Source organism: Watersipora subatra, chromosome 3, assembly GCF_963576615.1.
Source record: "Watersipora subatra chromosome 3, tzWatSuba1.1, whole genome shotgun sequence".
Classification (NCBI taxonomy): domain Eukaryota; kingdom Metazoa; phylum Bryozoa; class Gymnolaemata; order Cheilostomatida; family Watersiporidae; genus Watersipora; species Watersipora subatra.
Genome location: NC_088710.1, coordinates 36,751,132 through 36,764,508, shown reverse-complemented (window position 1 = coordinate 36,764,508; position 13,377 = coordinate 36,751,132). Strand labels below are relative to the sequence as shown.

General features: G+C 36.1%; 1 protein-coding gene across 1 annotated transcript; it reads right to left on the bottom strand.

Moving 5' to 3' along the window:
* Positions 1-12,126: 12,126 nt before the first annotated feature.
* LOC137390571 (vesicular inhibitory amino acid transporter-like) lies at positions 12,127-13,377 on the bottom strand. Its single transcript, XM_068076899.1, has one exon. It carries the CDS (start codon positions 13,375-13,377, stop codon positions 12,127-12,129), a length of 1,251 nt encoding a protein of 416 aa, XP_067933000.1.

Here is a 13,377-nt window from a genome sequence, read left to right as displayed (position 1 = left end):
CCTTTATTGGCTACTTTGTGTGAGTATTTATCTTTTTTAACAGCTGCTGTATGTTTAGCCTCATATGATTTACATTTCTGGGCCAGTACGAAGCTACAGTTTCCTTTAAGTGTTCTTTTAATTAAAAGATATGTCTGACATAGCATTGCGCAACTTAATGGACAATTCCTTGAATGCTCAGCATAGACAAATATTTGTTTAGACAAGGTTTACCTGAGTTTAGTAAACTATAATAGTGTATGCCCTAAGAAGTTGCCTACTCTTCATTTATTAGTGTTCAAATGTACCAATAGAAATTCTTATAATTGTTGTTCTATGTAACTGACAATGTACTCTTCTTACTGAACCGTTAGCTCAGGCCTTCAGTGAGGAAGAGGTGAGTTGATTTGTTATTAGATTTTCAAGCAGCAATGGTTGTTCTAATATGTTCTAGTGTGTTCTAGTGCGTTCCGGTGTGTTCCGTTGTGTTCCGGTGTGTTCCAGTGTGTTCCAGTGTGTTCTAGTGTGTTCCAGTGTGTTCTAGTGTGTTCCAGTGTGTTCTAGTGTGTTCTTATGTGTTCTGATAGTCAAAATGTTGCGATTCTAAATTTTAGCATAGTTTATTATCCTATTATCTTGTTATCTTATCTTGTTGTTACTACTTTAATAGACAGCTTGATTTTCTTTTTATCTTATTGTTGATATGTTAGCAGACGGCTTGTTTTAATATTTTTATTTTTTGATCAAATGCTACGTTTTACTGAGTTAGTTATCTTCACACAAGTTGACACCATTAAAACAGACCCAATTATTGCTATAACCGCTGTATGGTCCCAAACACGTACCTAGTGTTTGCACTTTTGCTTCCTAGCTGCCTCTGCTGCAGTTTCAGAACAAAAAATGTTAATCCATTTTATAACAGCTCCAGACATTTTGAACACTCTCCAACAGCATTTCATAGAATATAAACAAACCATTTATCATTGTAGTCTTACCAAACATGGTTGCCATTAAATCCAAAAAGCTAAATAAATTTAGAATGTTGTAAATGTCTTTACTTTCATTAAATGTTGCGGTTTGAACTAGAATAGTAATCTTCAAGAATATTTAAATAAATGCAAGTTCAAATTGTCCATTGTTCATTTTTACTTGTGGTTATTGCATCGGGATCACCATAATTAGAACATTATATAAAACAAAAATGTTATTGTTTTTTGTGCATTCGAAGTTCTCATGACACTGACAGAGCCATTGTTTGGATCTTTTACTGCTATTCCTCCTTGCCATGTGTTTGTCTTCAATTTCATAAATAATCTTAAACACTTAACTATTCAGTCACATACAAGGTTGCTTACCTCAAAGCCAGCCATGTAGCATGTGTAGCTATGAATCCATTACAGCTTATGTATTGGGAGTTGTCTCCACCAACCTTTATCAGTAGCTGGAAGATGTAGCGATATGATTCCTTTTAAAAATATTTTAGTACGACAAGTTATCTGGAGATTAATGCCACTCACTTGATAGACAACTCCACATTTGTCTGCAACGTGACAAACCCTTTGATGGTGAGAGATGGTGATGCACCATTTCTGGTTGCAAGCAGAGCACATGTTCAGTGTTAGTATGACTTCCTTGAGTAGTCTAACAAGTATTGTCTGATTGCAAATCAATCGCTTGGATGATGAGCATAAAGTGTTTTGTGGAGTTCACAAATATACCACTTTAGGGCATTCTTTGGGCTCTCATCTTATACAGCTGTCAAAGTTTCCTGTCCTTTTAGCCTTCAGCTCTGCTACTATTATAACTTATTATAGAGCTAAAGGAACAAGGCTTAGCAACAGGCAGCTTTCTTTATTACAAATTTTTTCAAAGATATTTCTAATTTTGTTAGTTTAATGCAAACTCACCAAGTCTTAACTAAATTGATTCATTTTACAGATATTGTATCTAAAACTTTTTAATAAGTGTTAATATACATGTATGATCAGCATGAATCTCTTGACATTTTGATTTAGTTTTTAGTTACCAGAGGGCGGAGGTTGTGGTTTGCCTCCACCTGAGGGTCTGTGCCAGAAAAGCTAATCATATAGCGCAGCACCCAGTGAAGGAACGTATAAGTATTGTAAAATATGCATTTGTTAGTGCCTGAAACTACATGTGGTTGTGTATGAGTGTTTGTTTGCGTTTCATCTCATTATACCTTGAGAATTGTGGAGTTGTTGCTGATTTGTTTTTGTTAATTGCCTCGATAAATCTACATTTTACAAGATGTTCTAGTTTTTTTACAAATATTGGCTATTGATCAATAATTTCAGACCTCTGATGCAGGAAGAAATGTTCTAATACCAACCAGTATGGGAAAGTTATTACATTGTGTTGATCTGTTTAGTATCTGTATTGGTTCATCAACATGCAGCCTAAATTACTGTTATTACATTGTGTTGATCTGTTGAATGTCTGTATAGGTTCATCAACATGCAGTCCAAACTACTGTTATTACATGGTGTTAATCTGTTGAATGTCTGTATAGGTTTATCAATCTTCAGCCTAAACTACTGTTATTACATTGTGTTGATCTGTTGAATGTCTGTATGGGTTCATCAACATCCAGTCTAAACTACTGTTATTACATGGTGTTAATCTGTTGAATGTATGTATTGGTTCATCAACATGCAGTCTAAACTACTGTTATTACATTGTGTTAATCTGTTGAATGTCTGTATAGGTTCATCAACATTGAGCTCAAAGTATTGGTATTACATTGTATCCATAGCTAGTATTTGGTGCATCAAATTCAACCAATGAAAATGATGATCAAGCAAAAACCTACAGTCATAAAGTGCAAAAGCACACGTATGGGTGTAGCATTGTTGCTAGCTATTCTTTCATCATTTTATCTAGAAGATGTTTCCTGTGATGGTCATTCTTTGCAGTTGTTGATCTCTTTATTTCTTGTTTTCTGTAGTAATTGGTCTCTGTAATAGTTGTTTGCCAATGTAGTCACTTCCCCTACAGTAGTTGTTTTTTGTAGTGGTCTCTTCTTGTAGTAGTCATTCCTTGCTGCTGTTTTATCTGTAGTAGTCACTCCTTGCAGGAGTAGTCTCTCCTAGTAGTCACTCCTCTAGTAGTCACTCCTCATTCTAACTATAGAATGAGTAGTCGCTGGGAGTGACTACTGCAGGGAGTCACTAGTAGTGACTCCTGCTTCCTGTAGTAGTAGTCTCTCCCTGTATTAGTTGCTCCCTGTAATAGTAACTGCCTGTAATAGTCTCTCCCTGTAGTAGTGACTCCCTGTAGTAGTCGCTCTCAATAAATGTTCTCAGCAATATCAATGCGTATCACAGATGCACCGATAATAGGAACTTGGTTGAAGAACAAGACAGTTGTGGAGGGAGAGGGCTTTGAGTTAGACTGCGCTGTCAAATATTCGCGGCCAGTGGCCAACATCAGGTGGCTGAGAAATGACGTGGCTGTTAAGCTTATCTCTGATAGATTCACAGTCTATCCTTATCCTCACACTAAGTGGACGAGTCTGACTGTAGCAAGCTCTTCCTGGTTTGTATGGGCTCAGTCCTTGTTAAAATTGCTACTGTTCAAGTTAGGATTTTGTTTTTAAATTTGCGGTATTGATTAGTTTTCTAATTTTTTATTTTTCCACGTCCTTCACTCTTGTATTTGTTACACGCAAATAATTAATTTTTTACTGCATGAAATATGAATTTGGCTGATACTGACAGCGTTTAAATCGCAGGAAACCCCCTGAGATGTCGTGTTGCATACTGTATGCACCTGCAAGTTTTCTCCCTGTGTAAACAGATATCACTGTTTTCAGGCTCAAAAAAAAGCAACCCACTTTAGACTAAAGTCATGGTTGCCCTTCTCAGTTGTTGGTGCTGCAGGCACCTGTTGACACCTGCTAGCCAGCCCTCCGAATGATATTAGTCTATTTACAATGTTGTAGGCAAGACGACGGCCGGTGGAGGTGTGAAGCATTCAACTCTATTGGGGTAGTCACTTCAGATGCAGTATATGTACAAGTCAAACGTGCGTATACTCTCATTGCATTAGTTAAGGAGAAATATATTCGGGATTTGCATACAATTTTTTACTCTTGTTGTGAGATTTAATTTCGTCTGTTCTACTCTAATTCACAAAATTTAAACTCTACATTGACTATGAATGATGCCTCGTGGCTCCGAAATCACCTGTTGTATTATTAAACTTACAAAAATTGAAGGTTTCTAAGTTGTCCCAATTAAAAATAACTTCTCAAAAACTGTTTGAAGGAAGTAATTGTTTGATAATAGTTATGTATTGTTTGGGAGTTTTGTTTTGGGACGCTATTTGTTAGAGTCATCAGTGTTCTGAAAAAAGTAATTTCCTTTTTTGAGTTTTGTAATTGAAATACTTTTGATGCTGTCAAGGTCATATGTAAACCTACACTGTTGATGCTGCCAAGGTCATATGTAAACCTACACTGTTGATGCTGCCAAGGTCATAGGTGAACATATACAGTTGATGCTGCCAAGGTCATAGGTGAACATATACAGTTGATGCTGCCAAGGTCATACTTTTTTATTTATTTTGCACAATTAGAACCTCAGATACAAATAAGAAATTTAATAATTTCTTAAACTGGTTTCATAAAACGCATGCTCGTTTGAAGGTAAAAGACTTGGTAGAATAGGAAACAGGGTTCATTTTACTGATAGTAGTAAACTTATTTTTTTACTATTCACAGGCTATTTGTAAAATGTATCTTGTATTTTACAAACTGAATTTATGCAATTGAATTATTCTATGCTAAACCTAGCAAAAGTCAGAAAAACAAACTTGTTGTGGGAAGCACTCGGTTAAAAATATTGGCACAGATATCCAGTGCGTGAACAGATTGCTACAAATTTTGTAGGAGTTGATTTTCCATTGTGCGAAGGTCAAACAACTACCTAACCGTGACAACAATAATGGCATCTCTAAAACAATTTCCTATATTGGAAGGTGTTTTACTATCAGGTGTTATTTCCCCTGAACAGTTTCAACATTATAATGATGCATTACCATGATAGCCATACCTACTTTATCATTTTTGTCTTACGGTTTGTCAGTCAGTCTGCTGCTAGTTATAACAGCGACGGGATATTTCGTGAATCTTAGCTAATTCAACCTCGCTTGAATATTTTAGTTTTAGTCTTTTATACTACTTCATAATTCAATGCTAGTCTTCATTGTTTATATTATCTTCAATAAATTGCGAGCAATTTAACTGATAGCTTGCAATTGATTCACTGCAGCGTTGAATTGGGAATCTAACTATAGAATGAGTTTTTACTAATACCTAAAATTTCTGACTGGATGGTTGCATTCAAGAATTTTGTGAAACCTTTTAAAAACTAAAATATTTCAAGATTAACGTAATTATTAGGTTCTCAGGATAGTTGTACAATTTTTTTGTCGATTTAGATCAGCCATATTGTGTCCGAAATGTCACCTCCATCACCGCCGACCTCGAGCAGACCGTACAGCTTACATGTACTGTTGCTGCCAACCCTAGCAGTGATGTCACTATTGACTGGGTCTTTAATAACAAACTAATAGTGTCTAATCAGAAGGCTGAAGTCACTTCCGATAATAGTGCATCTCACTCCATACACATAGAGACAAGGTGAGCAGGTGACGTGAGTCATGCACATAGAGACTAGGTGAGCAGGTACTGTAAGTTATGCACATAAAGACTAGGTGAGCAGGTGCTGCATGTCATGCACATAGAGACAAGGTGAGCTGATGCTGTGAGTCATGCATATAGAGACGAGGTGAGCGGGTGCTGTAAGTCATGCACATAGAGACTAGGTGACCAGGTACTGTAAATCATACACATAGAGACAAGGTGAGCAGGTGACGGTGAATCATGCACATAGAGACAAGGTAAGCAGGTGATGGTGAATCATACACATAGAGACAAGGTAAGCAGGTGACGGTGAATCATGCACATAGAGACAAGGTAAATAGATGACACTACAGGTGTTAGCTAGGTATCTAAAGTTACCCATACAGTTAGATATGAAAAATGTTTTATGCTCTTAGACTTACATGTAGAGGTTTTTAGACTCAAGTAACTGGTGCATAGTAAGAGGTTATGAGCTTGCAGTTAGTAGCTGTGATTTTAAGAGAACAACGCAGGCAGTTATGCAACTGGCTCAACACTATTTAGGTATATACTTTCTTGTTTAACTTAATATTTTCACACCTTCTAGCCCTTGTCACATGCGTGTATCCTAGCTATAGTACTTGTTGGTCACTGTCACCTAATCCAAAATCTCTTACAGTCTATAGAGTCTATCGTTGGGTTGAAATATTCTGCTTTGAGTATATACCAATGGCAAAATAATTTTTTGTTGCATGTTTTGACATAATTTATGTGTGCATCAATCGAAAAGTCCATTTCTCAATTTCTGTATGCTGATCAATTGATGTGAATGCTTTCATTCAAAAACACTTATTAAACATTCCTGTGTCACTGGGAGTTTTGGCGTCTGGAGAACCTGTCACCGTGTATTACAAAGGATTGTTTCAAGCCAAAGAACTGGCCACTGTGTATCACTGAGAATTGTGATCACTAGAGAACCTGTTGCTGTGTATCACTGAGAGTTGTGGTCTAGAGAACCTGTTGCTGTGTACCACTGGGAGTTTTAATGATTAGAGGCAGATGAGCAATAATTATTTGTTGCTTTAATTAACGATTTTGATGATAAAACTATAATTGCAATTCAAAAAATGTTCAACAATGTTCAATTTTTAGCAAACTATCTTGAAATTCTGTAAAACTGTAAATTAGGTTAAAATATTTGGTTGAGCATACAGCCAGGATGGTGAAAATCTTCACTTATAGACATGTTTGAATGCTACATTATTTTTGTTATGCATTTACTAAAGATTCTGGGAGTGTCACAGAATAGTATATTTTCTTGCTTTAGGCTAATTGAATACCAAATATTATGTTACCGCCTGAAGTTTTGAATTTACCATTAGTTTTTATGACCCAACCATGTATTCAGATATGAGTCGGACTACGGAAGTTTCTACTGTACCGCAAGGAATTCATATGGAGTGACTCCGTGGGAATGTGAGGTGATACTCACCCAGAGTACTCAAGGTACTTATTAGTCTATAGTGTATGAAGGACTCTTAAAAATATTCTAGATGCTCTAGCAGTCTACTCCAGTCTATACTATTCTCTATCAGTCTATTATTCTCTATCAGTCTATAGTATTCTCTATTAGTCTATAGTATTCTCTATTAGTCTATAGTATTCTCTATTAGTCTCTAGTATTCTCTATCAGTCTATAGTGTTCTCTATCGGTCAATAGTGTTCTCTATTAGTCTATAGTATTCTCTATCAGTCTATAGTAGTCTCTATTAGTATATAGTATGACCTATTAGTCTATAGTATTCTCTATCAGTCTATAGTATTTTCTATTAGTCTATAGTATTCTCTATCAGTCTATAGTATTCTATGTTAGTTTATAGTATTCTCTGTCAGTCTATAATGTTCTCTATCAGTCTATAGTATTCTCTATTAATCTATAATATTTTCTATCAGTCTATAGTATTCTCTATTAGTCTATAGTATTCTTTATCAGTCTATAGCATTCTCTATCAGTCCATAGTATTCTCTATCAGTCTATAGTATTCTCTATCAGTCTATAGTATTCTTTATCAGTCTATAGTATTCTCTATCAGTCTATAGTATTCTATGTTAGTCTATAGTATTCTCTGTCAGTCTATAATGTTCTCTATCAGTCTATAGTATTCTCTATTAATCTATAATATTTTCTATCAGTCTATAGTATTCTCTATTAGTCTATAGTATTCTTTATCAGTCCATAGTATTCTCTATCAGTCTATAGTATTCTATGTTAGTCTATATTATTCTCTGTCAGTCTATAGTGTTCTCTATCAGTCTATAGTATTCTCTATTAGTCTATAATATTTTCTATCAGTCTATAGTGTTCTCTATTAGTCTATAGTATTCTTTATCAGTCTATAGTATTCTCTATCAGTCCATAGTATTCTCTATCAGTCTATAGTATTCTCTATCAGTCCATAGTATTCTCTATCGGTCTATAGTGTTCTCTATCAGTCTATAGTATTCTCTATCAGTTTATAGTATTCTCTACCAGTCTATAGCATTCTCTATCAGTCTATAATATTCTCTATCAGTCTATAGTACTCTCTATTAGTCTATAGTATTCTCTATCAGTCTATAGTATTCTCTACCAGTCTATAGTATTCCTTACCAGTCTTTCATACTTTGTTGGGCTTGACACAATTAGCCGAAATGATTGAGACAATGTTTCAACACCTCTACGGTATTTCTCATTTCACATTTTGCCCCAAAATACAAAAATAGCATAAACAACTTCCCTTGGGAGAGTTGGGAGATATTGCAGAAAATATCTTGTTTCTATCTTGCCAGTTTTATGTTGGGAATTCAAAAAACACTTCTGTGTACATATGTTATTGTTTATATTACCAGTAAATGGTGATAGGTAACTAAGGTTTTTGTGTGTATTTGGTATTTTTTAACATTGATTTTTTAAAAATAGTGTCTACAAGTGGTGTCTTTTGTAAATATGATTTTTTTCAATACTAAGTTTTATGAGGTAGACTCTTTCAAATGGTCAGTCCTTTTACGGCTGTTGCAAATGAGAAGGGCTGCTCTCAGTTTGGACCCATGAGCTTCCTTTAGCTATTTCAGGTTTTTTAGATTGTTTTACATGTTCTGAATATGTTTTAAATGTTCTGAAAATTCTTTGCAATGATTTTACAAAATTATTAGAGTATGATGAAGCTGATACTCAGTATTTTATTAAACATGGAGTGCTATGGTTTACATCTCATGAAATAATCCACCGATTTGGTATTTGCCCAGAGAGTTCGATTTGGCAAATATGTTTTTCTTATCATTCATACTAACATTGCTGTCTTCATGTCAACTTTCAGGAGAAGAAACAGCTTCGCCTGACATACTTGCAGTATTCGGGGGAGGTACCCAGTCATATGTAGTACTCAGCTGTATTGGGGTTGTCTCCCTTATGCTAATTCTGCTCATCATGGTGATTATCATAGTGCGAAGAAGAAAGCCAAAGGAGAAACTGGAAAGTGGCCCAAATGTTTGTAAGTAGGAGTAACATAAAAATCACTGCTAGACAGCAGATAGTTTCTCAAAGAAGCTTCTATTTAATTGAAAATGGAGTATAAGACGTCCATTGATAGTTTTAATTCAGTACAGCTCTCTAGCAGCTTCATGTCATGCCTCTCAAGGTCCTTCTTTTCATTGATCTGTTAGTTCTGTCAGTTCCATATCTGAATGATAATATTATATAGCCTATACAGTTTATAAACGGTTTGTATACGGTTTATATGCAATTTATATATCGTTTATATACGGTTATAGCTATACAGCTGTGGTTTATATACGAATATGGCTAAACAGCTGTGGTTTATATACGGTTATGGCTATACGGCTATGGTTTATATACGGTTATGGCTATACGGCTGTGGTTTATATACGGTTATGGCTATACGGCTATGGTTTATATACGGTTATGGCTATACGGCTATGGTTTATATACGGTTATGGCTAAACGGCTATGGTTTATATACGGTTATGGCTATACGGCTGTGGTTTATATACGGTTATAGCTATACGGCTGTGGTTTATATACGGTTATAGCTATACGGCTGTGGTTTATATACGGTTATAGCTATACGGCTGTGGTTTATATACGGTTATAGCTATACGGCTGTGGTTTATATACGGTTATAGCTATACGGCTGTGGTTTATATACGGTTATGGCTATACGGCTATGGTTTATATACGGTTATGGCTATACGGCTGTGGTTTATATACGGTTTATATTCTTTGTGAACAGTTTATACACTGTTTACATATGCTTGTATTCTCTTTCTTTTATTCATAGCGATTTTAATTGCCATCGTCTAAAGGCAGCTAGCAACAGCTCAACTTTTTCTGTCCTACATCCTCATTGACAGCAATGATAAACTTTGTACGAACCATTGCGTGATATTGTAATCGACTCTCAAACTGTTCATTGTAATGACCGTTTGACTGTTGATCATGCTTATCCTCCTTCGATGTAGCTTCTACCAGAAGTAATTCAATTAAAAATATTTATGATATTTTAAGATTTCAACTGCTACACGTAATATCTTGTTAACAGTTGTAAGTCTAAGTCAATCATTTCATGTATTAAACTTCACTGCCACATAATTTTAGTTTAAAACTAGAAACTCAAACAGCTGGTTGCTAGTACATGAAGGGAGTGTAAGCTACCAGAACACCTGTTCAGGTTACTTACAGATGCTCAGTAATTAATACGTAAACCGAGTACGTCAGCCGAGTACGTCAACTGAGTGCAGTAATTAGCTCAAAATTTAAAAAATTGGCTTTCATAAGATCTTGTTTGACAACATGGAAATGTTCCTACTACTTGAAGAGTAACCAGTCCTAAAATATATCTTGAAGCATCAAGCACATACTTTATTCTGCTTGTATTACATTTTCCAATGCTCTTTCAGATTTCTATTAAACTTTCATGTCTTCAGTACTAAGCAATGTGTTTGTTGCAAGTGGCCTCAACTCAACCTCACTTACCTGTTGCACCGCTCTGCTAGCATCGCTTCAAGCCTTTTTCTGTAGTTGCCCTCTCTTACTTGCTTTTCATTTTCATGTTATTATTTTCTGGCTAGGCGGGGCTTCTCCTTCTGTTAACATTTCGGCCGAAACATTGACCGCTAACCAGTCACTTCCTAGTCCCAACTCGACAGCTACTCGTGATGACAAAACTATTACTAGTGGTCAGCCAGCTGTGTTCCAGGGTAGCGTTATCCACACAGCAGCATTGCCTGCCAGAGGGCCAGTCAAAGGAACACCCGAATACGAACTGCACAAAGAACTTCAAGAAGTTATTAGCAATACTCTCAAACCCACCTTCATTTGGTATAATATGTAGAACTGTGCTTGCTTCCTATTAACCACATCTGTTTTATTTCTATCTCTTAGTTTATTTGTTGCAAAGTGGTCAAGTACGTTATAGTACGGTCAATGGTCAATTCTGCAGGGTTAAATATCCATTTTAGTCCGATCAATCTAATTGTTATGTACGATACTTTTAATTGCGGTTTTCAAATTAACATCAGGTGTCATTGAGATTTCTTTTCAATAGAGAGCCATGTCATCTTGATAGATTCCGTGCAGTTTATTGTTTTCTGATACTAATGTCTATTCATGACATGCCATATAAGCAGTAGTATAACACACCAACCTCATCTACAATTTTTTTAACACAAGTGTTTAATTATTGTTTAGAAGGTTTACATCCCCTTTTAAATGTCATGCTCTTTTTTATAGACTTTGGCAAAACGAAAAGCTCTTCTGGCATTTATATGATCGCGGAGGAAAGTCTATCTGACGCCCCCAGTACCGCTAACCAATCATCTAAGCAATCCAAAAACAAGACAATTTCTAGAAATTCTGTTAGTATTGAAAACTTGAATGAGCTTGTCTTGCGGCAGGACAATTTTGTTGATGTGTACAGCGAATATGAGAAATCTAGTCAAGACCTCGGCGAGAATGGTGACACGATAGAAAGAGTCAAGTATCAAGCATGGATCAAGTTGAGACTTGCGTCGTTGAAGTGCATCAAGAAGAACTTTGATCTTGGACAGTCTGTTGTTATTTACAGAACTTCATGTGTGCCTCCTGTAGGGTCATGTTTAGCAAGCTTTGATTATTTGGTATAAAAAACCGAAACTAATATATAATGTTGTAAATGCGGGTTTGCTGAATGTAGATGAAAAATTAACAAAATGTACTGATATTTCATAGTTTGTTTGTACGTTTATTGCACTTTTTTATCAGAGACTCGTTCTTCTTAATAACCTATTGTAATAACTCTAAAGAATAAATGTCACACAAATATTGATTCTCAATAGAATCGTTATAGAACAGAATACAAGTAATTTCTGCTGGAAGGACATATCATTTTCTATTCTATGAATAAAGGAAATAAATCTCAGATTGACAAAGGTTATATATATATATATATATATAAAGAGTGATTGCTTTAACCTCCCATTATACTTATTTGCAAGGTCTCATTAGCAGCCATGTCGTCAAACTTTGAAAATGAGTTTGTATGACTCCATGGAATGACACTTCTTCCTTGAAAAGCGAGAACGAGTGCCCTAAACGAATAGTATATACCGATTGAGCCAGAGAGTGTTCCAAGGAATATGATAAACAACAGCCAAAGTTTGGAATACCAATGAAGTTCGTCTCGCTTTAGGCTCAAGTAGAATACGCAAGGCAAGATGAATGACAGTGTGGTGCCGGTGAAATTACCAATGAGCCCCATTAACAAAGCGAAATGAGGGATGAATATCGCTAAGAGCGTTGTTGCAATCACCAACAGGGCTCTTAAACCGATACCCCACCATTTTATGGAAACATTTTCTCTATAGCAAGACGGAAAAATGGTTTTCTTATCGAAAAATGCCTTTTCTATAATTTCCACAGCTGCAAAGTATGGTAGCGGATAGCTAAGGAGAGCCTTTACAACTAGGATAACATTGACAGCTATCTTAAGAGTACGGGGAAGATTATTGGTGATAACTTCTTGCGTATTTTCACCCCACGTGATATATCCTATGTAGGAGAAAACAGCCTTAAACACCGCTGCCGCTATATGGGTGCAATGCATCATACAGTTAAACCTTTCTCGTCTCACCATCTTGCCTTCAAGCGTTGGTAAAAATATCTGCGAGGTATAGCTAAATACAATAATCCCTAGTGATATAGGAACGGTCCAGATGTTAGGATTGATTTTAACGGCTAGAGGCTGCCATTGATGCACTAATGTTAAACAATATAGAATTATCATTATGTTTATAAACATGTGAGCGATGGAACACCATAAGCTCAGAAAAGACACTCGTCGCATGGTTTTCAGGAAAGAGCAAAAGAGCAACGGGATAGTACTCAAACAAATCCAAGCGCTAAGAGGCATTGATTTAGTTGAAAAGCTTCCCTTGAGCAGCTCACCGGCGAGCAATACGTAGAGAATACAAGTCATGAGTAACTCGATAACTTGGGCACTGCTTACGAGTACTTTTCCCATCCATTTACCGAGCACCTGCTCGGCTATCTCTCCATAGCTTGTCCTCACTCGTTTCTTTACGCCATCTTTTCCAGTGACGTACAGACATTCGACTAGAATTTTGCCGGTGTAACAACATATCCCTGCGACAGCTAACATCGCAAAGATCGCCCAATAGCCACCTTGATGCACGGCGTAGGGAAAACTGACGATGAACAT